This window comes from Mus pahari, chromosome 14, assembly GCF_900095145.1.
Source record: "Mus pahari chromosome 14, PAHARI_EIJ_v1.1, whole genome shotgun sequence".
NCBI lineage: Eukaryota > Metazoa > Chordata > Mammalia > Rodentia > Muridae > Mus > Mus pahari.
The window spans coordinates 14,305,195-14,324,997 of record NC_034603.1 but is presented as its reverse complement, the minus strand read 5'-3'; the positions used below and the strand labels follow the sequence as shown (position 1 = coordinate 14,324,997).

Below are 19,803 nucleotides of genomic sequence, written 5' to 3'. Positions count from 1 at the left end.
GTGCTAATTTTATATGGCACAGCTGAATAGACAGACAAGGAACTACTCAGAAATGGAATGGATGGGTGGATGGGCCCTCCACGTGGCCTGACTCTGGACAGCAGTGCTTCTGTGGGCTCTGACCCCATGAAGAGGTATAATGTTCACAGATGACAATTAAATATCCATGCTATGTTTGCAAAAGAATCCACTTCATCAAGTTCCAAGAGTGAAAATGATTATAAAATGTTATTTTTCTTGCTATTTGACATACAGCAGCTTAGCTCAGGGACTGTAAGAAGCCTGGGCAGGGTACATGCAATAGCTGGAATGCGTACAGCCTACTCACATACTCTATTGATAAGAATACTGGCTCTCCTCTCTGACCAAGGAACAAGCTACTTCCTTTTAACATGTAGTGGTGGCCATGTTAGCCCCCTCCCTCAAACACTGTTGTCTTCTTGCATCCAAGGACAATCCCTGTCCTGTCAGGGGAAGAGCCTGAGCATCTCCGGTCATGTTCCTCACTTTCTCCATCTGGCAGGCCACATACTTCTAGGTCTTTTCGATCCTCTTTCCTAAATACCTCTAACATGGTCTCCCTGCTTCTTCCCTCCCACACCACACTCCTTAATCCAGCGCCTTCTTTCTCTGCCTGAAAGCCTCCCAACTAGTTTTCCTGCTTCTTTGTACAACTTCTCTCTAGGCTAGAGTCAAAGGGAACTCATGGTCGGTCACATACAAGTCCCACTTAGCTAACAAAGGTCCCCTTCCTGCTTTCACCTTAAACCCCAAGTTCCTTGACATGAAGTATGATTCTTGCTGGAGATAGAATTTACTTCTCCAGCCTCATTACTCAATAACCATCAGGTTGCTTGGGTTTTCTTAAGTTTTTGTTTTTAAGTCCTTTGCTCCATAGTCAACTATATCTTCATCTGGTTTTATAAATGCCACTTCCTCCAAAAAGCCTTCCTGTAGTGCCCCAAACAGGGAGATCATCTACCTACTCCTGCCGTTTACAACTGAACTGAAACAAAAGCAAGTGTCCTGTGGCAGGCCTGTTTGTTTTTTACGGGCCTGTCTTTCCCCTGCCTTGGACACAGTATTGTGCTTATGTACTGGAACAGGCTCAGTGACGGCAAATACCAAATCTTTACTGGACAACCAACCTCAAAACAACAAACAAATGAACAAAAAAAAAATGAGGCTGTGAATGAAAAGGACAGACCAGGAGATGGGGCTGGAGTAAGAAGCAGACTGGACTGTCTCCTAGGAACAAAGTGCTGAAGGAGAAGCAACGAAGGTGGCTTCCATCCGCAATAGCACAGACTGACAGAACGCAAAGGGGCACTGGGCATGCCAGTGAACCCAACGGCCTACACACAAAGCTGCCTATTAGGCAGTTGGTTTAGAATTTCTTTGGTTCCAACAAAAGTTCGGTCATCTGATACCAAGCCTACACTAGTTAGAGAGTTCAAGGAAATATACAAAGATTTGATTAGAATGTTTCCCCAATTTGTGGACATGCTAATAAAGTGAAAGAGAGCAAAGTCACTAGGAACTGTGTCAAGTTCAGCTGCAACCAGAACTACAGACAATAGGGAAAAAACAGAGCTCTAATCCAGTGGTTCTCAACCCTTCCTAATGCAGTTTATGTTGTGGTGACCTCCAACCATAAAATTATTCTTGTTGCTACTTTATAATTCTTAATTTTCCTACTGATTTGAGTCAAAATCTGATGCGAAGGATACCTGAGAAAGGATCATTTGACCCCCTCAAAGAGTCATGGCTCACAGGTTGAGAAATATGCTCTAGGTCTTCTGCTGAAGAGTTCTTGTCAAAATCTGATCTCTAGTGCCTTCCATTTCTGATCCTTCTTGGTCCTGCGCACCTAAGTGCAATCAAATGATCTTGGCTCACAATGGAACTAGTCTCCAAGTATACCCAGGAGTCAGCAGAAATCTGACACTTTCTGGTTGCTGTTAATTACAAGGTAGTAGATGTGGGGTGGGGGGATTCATCCCCATTCTTTGTGAACTCCACACTTGCGAAGTGACCAAGACATTAACATGTACCTGTAACCCTAGAACCAACATCCACATGCTGTCCTGACATACCCACCACACTAGTTCTCAGCTGAAGTCAAAGACAACACCATACAGACCCTCCCCTCCTTCACTCAGTACAGCTCTTCCTTGAACTTAGAGCAGTACTGGACAGCACTTCTGCGCTGCCTTTGTGGGCTGTTTAAACAGAATCATGGCAGTGTGGTACTGAATAGACAACAGGAAGAGCCTCTCTCTTCCCTGGGGCCTCAAGTCTCTCAAGGATTAAGCAAATGCTTTCTTCTATAAGAGTTGCCTTGGTCATAGTGTCTTTTTACAGCAATAAAACACAGATGGGTGTTGTGTTTCCTGTGTGTATGTGTTTACATACAAATAAAAAGTCTAACTCTTGACCACACAGAGCTCTATACTAGAGAGGAGGACTGATTAATCCCTGAAGGCAGATACTATCTATCATTATCTCTACTTTACAGAAAGTAAACCGAGGTATAAGAACTTGAGAGTCTCTCACGCATCTCACCACCATTAATCAGTGTGCTGAGGACCCAAGCTCAGGTAGTATGGCTCTAGAGACATTGTTATTCAGTGTTAGGTCACAGACATGATTTCAATAACCCTCCCCAGTCAATATACAACTCGGCACTAGGACTAATGGACATGTTTCACACTCTTGCTTTTCTTTTCTTTCTTTCTATTTTTTTTTAAAGATTTATTTATTCTATGTATATAAATACACTGTAGCTATCTTCAGACACACCAGAAGAGGGCGTCAGATCCCATTACAGATGGTTGTGAGCCACCATGTGGTTGCTGGTAATTAAACTCAGGACCTCTCGAAAAGCAGTCAGTACTCTTAACTGCTGAACCATCTCTCCAGGACCCTCACTTACTTTTCAAAACCCCTCACAAGTGCCTTTTTAAAAAATTTTTTTAAAAAAGATTTTATTTATTTTATATATTTGAAGAGTACACTGCAGCTGGCTTCAGACACACCAGAAGGGGGCAGTGGATCCCGTGACAGATGGTTGTAAGCCACCATGTGGTTGCTGGGATTTGAACTCAGGACTTTTGGAAGAACAGTCAGTGATCTTAACCACTGAGTCACCACTCTAGCCCCACAAGTGTCTTACAATCCTCAGGACAAATCCAACTCCCAACCAAGTCCCTATAAACACTCCTCTCCCCTGCTCACCCCTGGATCACTCCCCTGTGGTTGCCCTCTCCTCAGTCATACTGGAAGCACCATCTCCTCAGAAGGTAAAGCCCCCATCTATTTCACTATTTCAGCTTCTTCCCAACACTTCCTGATTGTCTAGTGCGCCTTAAGATGTATTTTCATTTCTATGTATATGTCATATAAATTATAAATGCCTGCTTCTCTATCACATTTGCAGTGCCCACAGTGGCTGAAAGAGGGTGCTAGATTCCCCTAGAAGAGGAGTTACAGGTGTTGTTGAGCCAGCTGATGAGGGTGTGGGAACTGAGCCCAGATCCTCTATAAGAGCCAAGTGCTCTTAACCTCTGAGCCAGGTCCAGACCCAACTACTGTTTTCATCTGTGCCTCTACCTAAATATTTTTACAACTCAAGTACCCAAAAGAGATCTAGGTAAAAGATAATTATTCATTCAATAAACTTTCCTACGGCTTCCTGTATTCCTCGTTACATTTTTGTTCCTTGGGATGTGGGCATCTGCCTTTCGTCTGAGTTACTCATCACAGATTACATAAGTATCGAGACAAAGTTAGAGGACAGGTGAGATGGCTCAGAGAGTAAAGGTATTTGCTGCTGAGCCTGACAGCCCAAGTTTAATCACTAGTACTTACATGGTAAAAGGAGAGAACTAAGTCTCACAAGCAAGTACACACATCCACCACCACCACCAACAACAACCAAATCAACAAAAACCAAAATGTAACTTTTCAGGGACAGGTTCCATACAGAATTTTTGTCTAGACTATGCAAAGTCCTGGATTTAATTCCTAAGTACAGTGCACATATACACATATATGTGTGCACACTTTATATTCATTCATAACTTCATGATTATCTGCCAAATAAGCAACAGCTGTAGCCCAAGCCCTCTTATTTAAGGGTCCGTTTATTTGTTGACCTAACACCACAGCGCAGACAGGTCAGGCACAGCTCCCTAGAGTTGACGCTCTCCTTGCACCTTTGCAGTTTCTGGGATGAAACTCAGGTTGGAAGGATTGCATGACAAGCTCCCTTATCCTCTGGGCCATCTTCTTGGCCCAGCTCTTCTAGTCTTAACATTTATGTTGAAATTAAGAAACTGGGGCTAGGGAGGCTGGGACAGAAACACTGCCAGTTCAAGGCCAGCCTGGGCTACAAAATAAGAATTCATAATGCTCCAGTTTCAGCCTCCGAGTACTGGCACACTCATTTTTAGTTGCTGGGAAAATGCTATTCCAACATATAACCAGTTCCTCTCCAACTTTACTCAAAATGATTTCACATTCCAAACGAGCTCTATGTTTAGTTTGGAAGGGAAGTGCAATATGTAACCTTAGACTATCTACAGATACACTGTCAATTCTTCCTTACACAAACTTCAGGAACAGCTACTTCACACTTGTAGTTGCTAAATGAAGTGCCAACACAGAGCATTCTAATTAGAGCACTGCTGTCATAATTGAGGCTCTTACTGAGTCATCGGTTAAAGCTAAGGAGGTCGCAGTATTATAGGAGTGCTCAACACAGGCGTGAGCCCAGCCAGCAAGTGCTACTAGCAGCAGCAGCAGCTTCTCCGAGAGCGCTGTGTTGACATCATCAGGATAAATATGCTTTGATTGTTGTCTGTTCATACCTAATTGATTTAAGGAAAGCAAATCATGTTGCTGTGGGGGGGGGGGAGGAGGAAACAGATACACAAATGTGCTCTTATCCTCTGAGCGCCTGCAATGTAAAAGAAAAAAGGCAGGCTGAGGATGTTGCTTAATCGGTAGAGTGCTTGCAGGGTATGAGCACGTTAAAAAAAAAAAAAGGGAGGGGCACAATTTAAATAGCATCCTTTCATTCCAAACAGAATATGTGTCTATAGACACATGGCAAGATGGTTCACAGAAAAGCATGTGAATGCTGGACGGTATGGACAAGGAGAGGGGTTCAGAAATGTTCCTGGCATAATTCTTAGAACTTTCCTTTCAAAATACAAAGTTTAAAAAAATAGGGACATTGGCTGATAGGCAGTGTCTTATAGACATGACACAGAGGCTGCACTCATGAAATCTTAACAGTATGGTTGCTGAAACAAGACATCCATGGTTACAACACTTGTTGACACACCAATGTGGACCAGAGAAATTTCACAAGGCCCTACGTTAGATGAAGAAATATAGGCAATCAATATGCTGTGCAAGGGAGAGTAAGTTTTCTCCAATGACAAAAGGTCTCCTGGGAGATTTTCTAAACCCAAGTGGTCAGCCTTAAATACATACACATATGAGCAACACTAAAGAAAGTCAGGTTATTTTTACATATATACAAAAACATATGCAGATATGTATTTTATTTATTTATTTATATGTGTGTGTGTATGTATGTATGTATGTGCCTGTATATGTAAAAATAATAGTTATAGAAAAGGTCATGTATTCAGAAGGATAAAGGAGCTGGACGGAGAGAAGAAAGGGTAGAAATGACATAAGTAAAGTACTCATGTATGAAATTCTTGTTTTTAAATAAAAGGGAGGCTAGTGATTTGATGTGGAGGGCAAGAGCACATCTTGCTCTTGCAGAGGACCTGGGTTCAGTTCCCAGCACTATGTGGTAGCTCACAACCATCTGTAACTCCAGTTCTGAGGGCTCTGACACCCTCTACTAGTCCCCAGGGGAACAATAAACCTAAGTGTGTGTGTGTGTGTGTGTGTGTGTGTGTGTGTGTGTGTGCCGCCCCCCCCCCCAACACCCCATTTAAAAATTAAAGTTAAAATCAAATCCAACCAGGAGCAAGGGAGACAGCCTAGTTGGCAGGGTGCTAATCCAATCCAACCAGGAGCAAGGGAGACAGCCTAGTTGGCAGGGTGCTAACCTAGCATGCCTGAGGCCCTGGGTTCTACCTACAGCACCACAGCAAACCAGGAGTGCTAGCAGTGTGGAGGTGGATCATCACAAGTTCAAGATCCTTGGTGAGACAGTACCTTTTAGGATAGCCTGGGCTATGTGAGAAAGCGCCCGTATTGTCCATATGGCAGTGTACTAGGTTCTACTGAACAGTTTAAAATGATCAGTTTATGTTACATGACCAATGTCAATAATGCTGAATGTATAATTAGGTGCTTTTCATTAGACTGATTCAAAAAAAAAAAAATAAGGACACTTTAAGTATTATTCTCGACAAGGGGTATCATTTTAAACTGACAAACATCAAATATCCAAGGCACTTTTAAAAAGTGAATATAGTTTAAGAACTTTATTTGCATGATAGATTCCAATTCTAGTTTTTACAAGCATAATAAATCAGCCACTACAGTATTTTTAACAGTAAAATTGCTGCATTTAAAGAGGTGAAAATGTTATAAACGTAGCATATTGTTTGTAATGCATTATGTATGTATGTATGTATGTACTATGTACAGGGTTTCACTATGTAGCTCTAGCTGGTACAGAATAGGCTGGCCTCAAATTCAGAGACCCATTTGACTATGCCTCCCAAGTGCTGGCATTAAAGGTTTGTGCCACCATGACTGGGTAAATAAATTTTAAATTCCTCTGAATTAAAATTAATCTGAAAAATGAAAACAAAAACACTGTCATTATGTAACTTTAAAACCTTCGGGTCAAAGCTTTAAAAAACTAATTAACCCGAGGGGTAAGTGTTGATATGTAGAAGCCAGTGGACAAAATTTGAGGAAGTTGGTTCTCTTCTGCTACAGTGCAGGTTCTGGGAACTGAACTAGATTATCAGGCTTGCTGACAAGGACCTCTGAACTACCCTGATGACCATGGGTTATAATTTTTAAAGCTATTTCAAAATGACAGCTCAGAAAACTGAAGAACAAAACTCTACTGCGAGCACGATGGCAAATCCTTCCCTGGTATACCAGGTCACTTAATGGATCTCTAACGGATCCACCGGTGAGCTACACCCACTTCACACAGAAGTCGCTGTCTCCTTTTCCTACGATTCTAACCACAATTCACAAAAAAATAAAACTGAAGCCTAAACGACGGCTTTGGCACAGTCGTTCTTTTTAAGGTGGCACCTTAAAGCACTATGCTCAAGTTGTTTTACCAAATGAACTATCTCATTGTAAAGACAGATCAAAAACCTAAAACAACTTGGACAATTGAGTCTTCCAAGGAAAGCCATGTAGCAGAATGAACATCAAACATCCTGCAGACGGGAGGCAGGAGAGTCTCTCTGGGGACACGAATGCCCCACACAGTAGTTTGACTCTAATAAACTGTTGTCACAACTGCCCAATTAATTTCAGATACAAAACCAAATATCAACACTAAATTGGCTGTCTACAATTCTAAAACACTCTCAACAGAAAGACAATAGGAAATCTGAACTGTAACAGGGCAATGTCCATGACTTCACTTCTGTGAACCCAAACAGGTCTTGTGTAGATCAGGCTAGCCACAAACTTGTCAGTCAGCCAAGGCTGACCTTGAATTCCTGATCCACCTCCTGAGTATTAGAATTACAGGTGCGTGTCACTATACTCAGCTTTTTTTTTTTTTTTTAACTTTTACTTGTGATTAAACTCATATATTAGCAAATCTTCAAGACTTTTTTTTTTTTTTGTGACATAGTAGCTAACAAGGTAAAATAACAAAATAATTATTTCAAATTATTGACTTTGGACTATTGTTGAAGGCAGAAGGGGGCATCCTGTCCTTCCCACCCAGTGCTCACTGCTATCAACAGAGACTTGGACCATCTGGGAGCAGCTTATCAGTGAGGGGCGTTTGAACACTAGGACCTTCATCAGGCATTGGCTCCGCCTGGTTCTTCCTAGTCTGGCCTTGTGTCATACTTGAAGTATCCAAACTGAAGAGTACTCAGTACAGTGTTTTTTGTTTTAATGTGCAACTTCACAGAGCCAGAGGGTCCACGAGAACCCTAAGGTCTGGCTTTATGTTGTCCAGTAGTCTGCAGAGCTGAATAGAAACTGAGTAAGACTTGTTGAAGTATGCTGAATACAAGTAAGCTCTCTACAGCTTATCTCACTTACTATGTAACATTTAAACATTTGGAACCTATTAGAAAAGCACAGAACTTAGTCAGGTACATACAAATCTAAGATGCTATTTCTATGTGGTCCATTTTAAATATAAGAAAGGTAGATAGTAGTCAAACCATGATGGGCATATCCAAGTGACCGTTGTACAAAATCCAAAGGGCGTGAAACTAAAGAATTGTGGAAGTTATTCACATCAATTCACCACTGATTCAGCAATGCTCTAACTCCTGCAAATGGGACATCAGCCTTTGAGACCGATGCCAGAGAATGCTTTCATGACACAGTGAAGGCTTCCTCTCTCACATATGAAAATATATGTTTTCCCTCCATTTTGAGTCAGCTAACATAACAGATGGTATGTGTGTATGTGTTGGAGGTGGGGGCTATTGCAAGAGAACAATAGATCTCTCTCCTGTGGAAGGTGCACGGAAGAAAGGGCAACTGTCACGTTTGGTTCTACAACTTGTACTTTTTCCAGATGAATGTTAATTTGCAAAAGGTTTACACTATTAACTCCCTTTCAGGATAATGACCAAGCCAAGCCTGTTGGATGATGCTCTGGAAGAGCAGCGAAGACTACAGATCACATCCTGAAACCAGGTGGCTGTGGTTTCAGTCTAGACTACTCTGCAGGTCTGTTAGCTCAGGATGCTCCAGGACTTCTGTAGCCAATTTCCTCACTAGGTTATTAAATCTGTGGGACATGGACTAAGGGGCACCCATGCTCAAGATACATGGTAGACATGTATGAAGTTGTCAAATAATAAAAGGTACTTCAAGAAGATTTTATCACTTTTAAAGATTAAATTTAAAAATGTGGTCCTGATGTTCACAGAGGCCAGAAGAAAGTATCTGCTCCCCTAGAACTGGAGTTGCAGATGGTTAAACAACTATGTGGATGCTGGAAACTGAACTTTTGTGGGAGCAAGAAAGGCTCTTAAACACTGAGTCCTCTCCCTAGCCTCAAATTTAAAAATACTCATTTTTAAAGAAAGATTTAATGTATGTGAATGCTTGGCCGGCATGTATGTATGCATGTATGTATGTGCTCCACATGTATGCCTGGTCAGAAGATTACTTTAGATCCCTTGGAACTGGAGTTATTGATGGCTGTGAACCACTTTATGGGTGCCAGAACTGAACCCAGGTGTTCTACTAGAGCAAATGCTCTTATCTGCTGAACCATCTCTCTAGGCCTTCCCAAAAATATTCTTTAAGGAAATAAGAGAAAGAAAGAGAGAAAGAAAAAAGAAAAAGGAAGGAAAGATGGATGGATGAACACTAACTGACATTTATACTTGGTACATAAAAAATGGTCAGTCACTGCTGCCTTTATTACCAGAAGTATCCTCATGCAAAGGACAATCTAACAGGTACCAAGTTAGCAAGTTTAACAAACTCATTTAAAATTATTAAGTACCGACTGTATATCATGATATTCAGGCATTTAGTAATTAAAAAGAGCAAGAACTATAACAGACAACTACATGTAAACAGAGGAAGGCAAGGCACAGGATTGGTGTGAGCTCCCGGGTTATGAAATACAGAAACAGCCCAGGGCAGTGGTAGAAGATGAGGTCAGGAGGAGAGTCGGATCACAGAGGTGAGAAGAGACGCCACTGAAGGATTCTGAGCAAAACTGACTGGTATTTTTGCTTTTAGCAGACATGTCTATGCCATGTAGTCCAGGGAGTCTAGAACCTATGATTCTCTAGCCTAAGGCTCTTTAGCACCAGGTTACAGGAATGAGCCACCACATGCAGTGCTGCCTGGATATTTTAAGGAACTGCTCCGCTGTTCTAGGGAGTGTCTTATAAACTCTATCCCTATTACTTTATGTGTATAGGATATGTGTGCATATGCCAGGTTGAAAGAGAGAAAGAGAAGGGGGAAGAAAGAGAGAACATTTCTATATATGTGTGGAGATCCTGTGGAGGCAGTTCTTGCTTTCCACCTTTACATGGTGTGATGGCCATTCTTGCTTGTCATCTTGACTATATCTGGAATGACCTACAATCCAGAAATGAGATATTTTCTGCTTGGTTTGAAGTGAGTGAATCCACTTTTAGTCCAGACCTTTGATGTAGAAGATACACACCTTTGATCCAAATCTTAAGACTGGAAGACACAGGGCTTTATTTAATTCAGATACTGAGGTGGGAAGGCACCACTTTAATATGGGCCATACCTTCCACTGAAGTCTACATAAGAACACAGAAGGCAGCTTTTTACTCTTTGGCTGCTTGCCTTCTCCTTGCTAGCACATCTACCCTTCCACTGAACTGGAGCTGACTTCTTCAGGATTCCAGCTCTTACAGAAGACCAGCTGAGCCATCCAGTCTTGTGGGACTGAGCAACTACTTACTAGATGGTTGGACTTTCCATTTATAGCTAGCCATTGATGGATTAGCTGGACTGCAGCAGCTGTAAGACATTCCACTAAGTTTCCGATACATACATACATACATACATACATACATACATACATATATACATACATACGCACACACACACACACATTCATAAGTTCTGTGACTATAGAGAACCTTGATTGATCCACCTGGGTTCCACAGGTCAAACTCCAGGCTCCAGACCTGTACAGCAGGTGTCCTTACTCACTGAATCACTGACCCATCATCCCAGTCCCGTTACAAACTTTTATTTAGCTTTGTGATAAATGAACTACATGCCAAAAGTCCATCAACAGCACACATAACCATGGCCCATACATGGCAAAGTAAGAATATTTAGGTGGGTAAAATACAAATAACGTGTGGCTTTATCCACCTGGAAAGAGATAAATACAGATAGGGCACACGCCTGTAATCTCAGGACTTAAGGCTGAGGCAGGAGGATCACAATCAAGTTTGAAGCCAGCCTGGATATATAATGAGGCCCTGGTTCAAAAACAGGTGAAGACAATAATAAACTGAAAAAAAAATTACAGAAGAACACCAGCAAATCTGATGCATTACTTTTCAGATTTGCTAAAAATGCATGAAATGTCAAGAAAAATAAAATAAAATAAAACTGAACTTAGCTGGGTGTGGCAGCACATGACTTTAATTCCAGCACTTGTGAGGCAGAGGCAGGCAGATCTCTGTGAGTTCAAGGTCAGCCTGTGAGCCACATAGTGAGTTCCAGTACAGCCAGAGCAATGTAGAGAGACCCTGTCTACACAAAGCAACAACAAAAACCTGAATTTACAAAGTATGTCATTTCCACCACAAAATACAAAGTTGTCCAGATGAGAACTAAGTGCAATGCAAAAAAAGCATTTGCAAAAATGACCAATGACGGTAAGTATGTTCATGTTAAGAAACACAGGGCTGTGTGTCTAAATGCACAGCCTGTCTTGCAAACACAGGGCCCTGGGTTTAATCCCCTGCCCTGCATAATTCAGGCATGATGGCATTCCCTTGTCACCTAGTATTTGGGAGGTAGAAGCAGGATGATCATAAGTTCAAGAGAGTTCCGGGTCAGTGTGGGATACATGAGACTCTGTTGTAAAGAAAACATAATTGGGTTCGGTGGTTCGTGCCTGTGATCCCAGCACTTGAGAGGCAAAAGGGGGTTGATCTCTGCAAGTTCATCTACACAGAGTTCTAGGCCAGGCAGGGTAAAATAGTAACTTTCTGTTTTTTGTTTTAAAGAAAAGAAAAAAAGATTACAAAAAAATTATATTCAAATTATACCCAGCATTCAAGTACTCTCCTAAACTAAGAAATTAACAAAAATTCATGTCAAAAGACATTCTAAAATAATCAGTTGCTAGACTTTGAAGTTAAATACAAAACCTACTGTTATGTTGCATACTAACAGAATCATGTGTATTTAACAAAGCAATAGTTTACTCTACTCAGATGTAGCTATATTTTGGCTTCAGCATGGGAACGTGTCACACTCCTTTACCTATATTCAACTTTAAGATTGAAGGGTCCCAGCGAGTGTGAAAGGATTTCACTGCAAACCTAGAAAGCCCTTTTTCACATACGCTACTCATTCAGGTCACATGATCATGTTTTGGGGATGGAGGGAATTCAAAATCACTTAAGGCTCTTGCAAAGAACCAGAGTAGGCTCCCAGCACCCCATCAGGTCACAGCCACCTGTAACTTCAGTTCCAGGAACCCAACACCCTCTGACCTCTAATTACACATTCATGCAGGCACACACATTCAGATAAATAAAAAATAACTAAATCCTCAACGAGAGAAACTATATATGTGTTACCATATATAGTTACTTGAGAGGTATTATACTGCCCAGTTTAAGGATGAAATGCAGGCTCCAATTGTCATTCATAAAATCTTGTTTTAGATAAAATGTTTTACATAAGCACTATTTTTTAAATCTTAGGGAAATACAAAACAAGCTGAATGGCACAGTGGAACTGGCAGGTGGAAACTGCAATATGTCTTTCCAAACACTTCAGTCTTCAATATGTCTTTTGAAAGAATACTCTGCAATATGCTTCACAATATTCATGTAAAAGCATCCATGATTTGGTAAAAATAACCCAATGTATGCACAGCAGTGTTTAGGACAAAAGGCTGAGCATGGTGGAACATACCTGTAATGCCAGCACTCAGGGTAGAGGGAAACTGGTCAAAGGATTGGGTTAGGGCTGCCCGGTATTACACAGCAAGTTCCAGCCTGGGGAGTTCTAGCCTGGGAGACCTTCTCAAGAATAAAATAAGGAAAATAAAAACCAAACAAGAGAAAGTAAAAAGGTCTAGAAAAAGAATGCCCACTGTGGGGCTGGGGATGGCTAGTGATTAAGAACACTTGCTGCTCTCCAGAGGACCCGGATCTGGTTCCCAGCACGAATGTGACACTTCACAATAGCCTCTAACTCCAGTTCTAGAGAATCCGCCTCTTTCTTCTGGCCTTCACAAGAACTGAACAAGAGCGGAGAACACACATATATGCAAACATTTATAGACATAGTATAAAAACAAATACCTATTTTTAAAAAGCCCATTGTGAACAGTGGGCTCATTATTAGAACACAGGTTTTACGGACTAGTAAATCATCGATTGTATCTTTATTCTCTTACTATACTCAGTGTGGTAAGTGTTAGTGATTACTGCAACAAAAGAGTAACAACAGATTACCCAAGAAGGTAGCAGGTATCACTTTTAAAAAGGTTTTCTGTTTAACACCCATGAACCTTTAAAACAAATAACCATGTCTTATTTATCAGATGGGGAATCAGAGGTACTGCTCTAACGCTACAAGAACTGTTTCTCAGTAGTAGTCTTAAGATTTCAACCCACGTCTAATCTTTGATCCATCAGTGGCTTTCAGACTCAGAAAGCGCTACCTAGAGATACCTTTGGCTAGCAAGGATCAATGAGCATACAGAAGTAGCATAAGAAAGCTCATAGTATGTGACAAGAGTATGTAGTCCTGAAAGCTATGTATAGCTGGGACTTAACTCTGTCTATAAGAAACACTAGAAGTCTCAAGAATGCACTTCTTCTAATCTAGGAAGCAGTCTGCTTCCTCGAACTGGAGCTTGACTCTATCAACTGACTAGACACAGTTGTCATTTTCTAGGAGATACAGGGGACAAGGACATTCATATACCATGATGGGAGTAGAATTTGCAAAATACAGACTGAGAAAAATTCAAATAACCTAGGCCCTTCAATAACAAACAAGCAGAAAGAGATTTAAAAAAAAAGTTAGAGTTTGACTCACAGAATAATAGATTAAGGGAAGACTGGCATATCTGGAGAAGAGATATATCTACTAATCAAAACATTAGAAACAAATTACAGAACTGGAGAAGTGGGGGGTCCAGTGGTTTAAGGTGCCTGCTGCTCTTGCAGAGGACCAGGATTCGGTCTCTAGCACCTACATAGTAAGGCTCACAACTGACTGTAATTCCAGCTCCTGGGATCCAACATCCTCTTCTGGTCTTCATGCTATACTAACATGCTCCCCCACACATAAAATTTAAAAATCATGTGCACAAATAATAAGATAACTCCTTTTGTGTTGTGTTCATGCTCCTTTTAGAACTAATAACACGATACAGTATCTGAAATTTGCTCTAAAATGCATCCCAGACTATAGAGGACTGTGTCCTACCCATTCCCACCCCCTAAAAGAAAGCAGTATGCATAAACACAGGTAGCAGCAGAGTGAACTTCTAAAACCTTCCAGAGGCTTTATGATTTTACTTTTCACATCTAGATCCCTGGTGCTGGCACTTATTTTCAGCTTTTATTACACAAAATTTCAAATATGGCTTCCTAAATACTAAGCATTTTAGCAACTAACCTATCATTTTTTAACCATTTTTTTCTTCTTTTTTTTTTTTTTTTTTTTGATTTTCAAGACATGGGTTTCTCTGTATAGCCCTGGCTGTCCTGGAACTCACTCTGTAGACCAAGCTGGCCTTGAACTCAGAAATCCGCCTGCCTCTGCCTCCCAAGTGCTGGGATTAAAGGCATGCACTACCACCGCCCAGCTGGAATTAAATTCTTAATACCTGCTTGTGTCCTGTTAGCAGAAGAAAAGGAGAATAATTAACTCATTGTCTAAGCAGCTACAATTCTCAGCAACTGGTTCAGAGCAGTGTTCTCAGAAGATGAGAGCTGACAACCACCTTCTCACCTTGGATTTCAAGTTCCAAGAAGTGAGTAAAGACTTACGGTCAAGAGGAGGGAGAGCAAGAGTCAGGGATGAAAGGAAAGCAAAACCAAGAGTGTTCGTTCACACTGCAGTGGATGGAGCAAAGTTCTCTGCCAAGTATGGGCCTCACTGTGCGCGTTCCACGGAAGTAATCTAAGTCACAACAACTGTTCGATCTGTTCCAACAACTGAAGATGCTGTTCTCTGAGCAGTAAGCTTTCCCATGGAGCCAGTCAGACTACAAGAGCAGTGCATACAGCTCTATCACATTAGCTAAACATCTAGGGACGAAAATGTATGGTGCTGACTAACTCAGGGCGGGAAGGGCCGATAACCGAGAGAATAACTAAAATCCAACTGTGGACTGCAGATGCCTTGACCTTACACAGGCAGAACTGTTTAAACAGTTCTGCTACGAGAGGTCTGCTGGTGAAATATATGACTCCCTGGAAAGAAAGAGGGTGAGCTGGCTTACAGAACCAGCAGCAGCTTCTTGGTACCAGAACCATGCATGTCACTTTTGCCAGATTCCCAGAGAAAAATGCTAGAGCTACAGGACTTTCAATTCATTCCTTGTGTGTGATTACAGATTATAAATGTATCCAGTTTGTTACAGTTTTGAATTCGGGTCATAGATAACACCTAGCTAGCTACAGCTACTAGTGTCTTCACTTATCCTTTCCTACTCAGTTGCCTTGTGAGCAGCTAGACAAGAGGAGAGGAAATGGGTGTCCAAGCTCTGAAGCCTGTGGCCTTATCTGCTGTCCCACTGTTTCATAATGTTCCGTTCTAGACCACTTTATAGCACCAGGAGGTACAACCACAGGACACTATCCCCTACTTCACAGAAGGCGTCAGACGCCAAGGGCCAGCAGTTGCAATCTCTCCTTACTTTTGAGCACAGCACCGCACAGAGCCCAAGTGTTGCTCTGGGGAACGGAAACATTTGGAAAGAGGACATTTACCTTTTTGAAATTAAGTCACATTTGCTTGTGGATACACCTTGTCTTAGTTTTCCTGAGTCATGAGCTGTACTTATTGATTACTTCAAACATTTAAATATAACATTCCTTGGCCATCTTTTCGCTTATACTTTGCTGTACCCAGGACTTCCACATACCAGGAAAGCATTCTACTATTGAGCTATATCCCTCGTTCTTTATTTTCACCCCACAAGAAAGGGTCGTCCTTAGCCTAGCTGGCTTCAAAGGGTCTGTGTAGCAGAGAATGACCCTGAACTCTCCTTGCCTCTGCCTCCCAAGAGCCAGTGTCACAGGTGTGTGCCACCGCGCACAGCTTCGAAGGGAGTTTTACCTTGCTGCTCCAACACTAGGATTGAACCCAGGGCCCCTACCTGCCACGCAAGCAAGTGCTCCACCGCTGAGTTACAGCCTCAGCCTTTAATCACCATCCAAACAGAAAGGGGCTTTGTTGTTGTTGTTGTTTTAATTTCACTGTTGGCTCTATGTGTGTGCACACGTGTGGTGGAGGGCAGTCACACTGGCCAGAAGCTCTGGATTCCTTGGAGCTGGAGTGTCAGGTGGTTGTGACCTGGCACTGGGAACTATGTTCTGGTCCTCCAGAAGGGCAATACATACTCTTAATAAAACAGTTAGCTCTCCAGGTCTCTTTAATTATCATGTAAAAACAAATAAACAACTACAACAAAACCACACTCTTTTCAAACTAAAGTGTCCTTCCCTGGAAGACCATGATTTTCCAAAATGTGCCTGCTAATGTAAAATACTTGTATTGTTTCTTTGACAGAAATTTACTCCGTCAAATACCCAACGAATCTGAAGCTGTATGCAGCCCACACCCATCATTTTACAAATAAGAAACCTGAAGTTTGGAGACCTTCTACCTCAAATTACACAAAGAGCTGGTTAGAGGCGGTACCAGAATCTGAACTACCATTTTCTTGTATCTACCAGGGCACCCATGCTAATCTCTTTTTTTTTTTTTTTTTTTTTNTTNTTTTNTTTNTTTANNTTTNAAATGCTATCCCGAAAGTTTCTCATACCCCTCCCCCCACCTCTGTTCCCCTACCCACCCACTCCCACTACTTGGCCCAGGCCTTGCCTTGTGCTAGGTCATATAGAGTTTGGAAGACCAAGGAGCCTCTATTCCCACTGATGGCCGATTAGGTCATCTTCTCCATGCTAATCTCTTGACTGTTTCTTCCTCTGCCAGTTACCTCCTAACTGTGTCCCTCTAAGAAACCAATCAGCCACTCTATGAGTGTGTTCCACTCCCTCGTGATTTCCTAAGCATACAGTGTAACAGTATGTGGTTCTGTACAATGACTATATTTTAAAGAATTTTCCTTCCTGCCAGTTAAAGAGGAAAATCAATGGCTGAGCACTCCTCAGTAAAATTGCCTCCCGTTTCAACTTCGGTGTGTCAGGTACACAAAAGAGCTTTGGGAAAGTTCTTGGTGGCAACAGTCTTATACATCCTTGAGTAAATTGGCTCAAGGCTATAATCCACATTAAGCAGAACCCAGAACGACAGCAGACTGGTTTCACTGTCCCTTCAGACTGCAGTATTGCACACTTGGTAGGGGGTGGGCTGGGGGTGGGTTTCTTAGTAATTTTCTTCAGTTATTCTGACTAGGAAACAGAAGTGTGGCAGTTTTGTTAAGACCTCTTTCAACTTTTACACTAAGCTGGTATTCTACTCCTCATATGATACACTGAAAACATCCATGGATCTGTAAAAGAATTGGCAAAAACAGAGCTTACAAGTAATGAAATGGTCCCAGGTAAATTTCTGCACACTTGATGGGAAAATTGAATACTAAAACCACTAAAGCAAAATCTTTTCGGACTTGCAGCTTCTCGGTGAGGTTTATCTTACTCCAAAGTCAGTCGGAAAATTGTTCTCTTCAGAAGCACAGACATGAACGTGATGTATTACAAACCATCATAACGAAATGGAAGCCCCTGGCTCTTCACTCTCATAGACTAGGAGGGCCACAATTATCTTCACTCTGAACTGGAGAAGACAGGAATACTACAAAGTTAAGAACTCAGCTCTTTCGGTTCTGAAAACGGTACTTCTTAAGCACTTGACCGATTCCCTGTGTAGCAAACAAATCTGAAATCTCTGGTTCCATCAGAAGCATCAGACGAGTTGCTTTAAAGAATGTTGTTTTCTGGGGTCAAAATGAGCTTCTATACTTCCTGGTTTCAGGTTAGGTGGGTGGTTCAAAAGAACTGTTTTCTTACCACACTTATTGCATAATCACAAAAACCCAAAAAGGAAGAGGGTTGGTTAAATATTTAAACTCTTATTTCCTGGCGACCTAAAAGACCTACTGTTATTTTTGATATGCTCAACTTAAAGTGTTAAGGGTTTCTGAGTATACTAAAAGCACTGAGTTACTTCACTCTGAAAGGAGTTAAAAGCGGGTCAACAGGATATAAACTGGGCTCTTTTTTTCCCCCTTTAGAGGAATTTTTACTTACATGATGTCTTAATGAAAACTAATGGAATAAGGGCCCACCCCAAAACGAAGAGTAGTGGGAAAGTTAGAGGAAAACAATCACGAAAAGTTGTCTGGTCATCTGCTTTCACTTAGTGTGAAAAACCCGAAGGGCGAGTCTCCTCTTGAGCAACTCCAGCCTGTCCACAGTGACCACTTGTTACACCTCCCACTCACTCCACTGCAGGTTCACTAGAAATTCAAAGGTGTCTACCAAGGTAAAGGGCACACCAGGTCAGGCCTAAGGAGTCTCCGAATTACACCCTGGGGGTTACCGGGGACCGGAGCACCGCGTCCCCTCGCCCCCAAGCCGGGCCTGGTGTCCAGGAGGCCAAACTCCAAGCTGGGTACGACGATCAAAGCATCCGTCTGTCCGGCGCGGGGTAGGGGTGCGGTGAGGACGTCCCGGGGAGCAGGGACCGGAGCAGGGAGGGGGTTTCGAGCCGCGAGAGGCTCGGAGACCGAGGCCCAGGCCCGCAGCGGCCGCCGCCTTCACCAGGCCGCAGGGCGGGGGGGCGTGCCGCGTGTCCCCGCGCGCTGGACCACCGTGCGCACGCTCCCCGCCCCCGCCGCGGCGCCGGCCGCAACTGCCCCCCGATACTCACGCTTTGTCCACCAGCTCCCGCACCTTCCACATGTTCAGCATCGCGCCCCGCGCGGCCCGGCCCGCCGCCGCCCGCCGCCACTCTCCACGGACCCCGGGACGCCTCCGCGCCGGGGCTGGTCCAGGTCCGGGTCGCCGCCGCCACCCACCGCCGCGAACTCTCCCTAGCCGGAGCTCCTTCTCCCGGCCACAGCCACGGCGCCGCCAGTGACACGTCGAGACGCGGCCGCACCGGCGCTGCGTGGGGCGGAAGTGGCCGGCTTTCCGCCCGCGCCGCGCGCCGCACGCCGGGAATTGTAGTCCGCGCCCTGCGCCCCCGGAGCGTGAGGGGGTTGAGGTCGCTGCGGTTTGGGGACCTCCGAAACAGCCTGCAGGTGATTGCCATCACAACAGTTGCAAGATTTACTGGCGCTCACGTTCTTCAGATGTACAACACTGATGCTAAGCATGATTACAGAGTGTGATTGGCGTGCGTGTTCTTCGTCTACGCACGTGTTTCTTCTACATTTGCTTCCTAATACCTAGGCGTCTATACATCACTGAACCTGGGATTCCAGCCCTGACCAGTGTAGAATTTTATTCTAAATCCTTCCTCACCCTACTTCAATGATACACTGATTTTATCTGTAGACAGTGATCTGGTTCCCTCGTTAGATACTTTGTAACAAGCCTCAGAAACTTAGTTCACAATAGTTGGGAAACCAGAAAGCCACCAGTATACATATACAGCATACCTATATGTGTTATGTGATATACCCAAGAACTTCGTGGTTTTGGTTTCTAAAAGCATACATAATTTTTGAGATCTGCT

The 19,803-nt window shown here is 42.8% G+C and overlaps 1 protein-coding gene across 4 annotated transcripts in view; it reads right to left on the bottom strand.

The window, feature by feature from the left end:
- Clint1 (clathrin interactor 1) overlaps positions 1–19,224 on the bottom strand; it is a 54,783-nt gene extending 35,559 nt beyond the window's left edge. For 2 of the 4 annotated variants that reach the window (XM_021212903.2, XM_029545741.1), the window contains exon 1: positions 18,994–19,224. In XM_021212903.2, the coding sequence (XP_021068562.1) occupies positions 18,994–19,034 (41 nt within the window). In that variant the 5' untranslated portion in view covers positions 19,035–19,224. The remainder of the gene's footprint in view (positions 1–18,993) is intronic. The other 2 variants (XM_021212904.1, XM_029545742.1) reach the window with 2 other exon arrangements.
- Between the last annotated feature and the right edge of the window lie 579 nt (positions 19,225–19,803).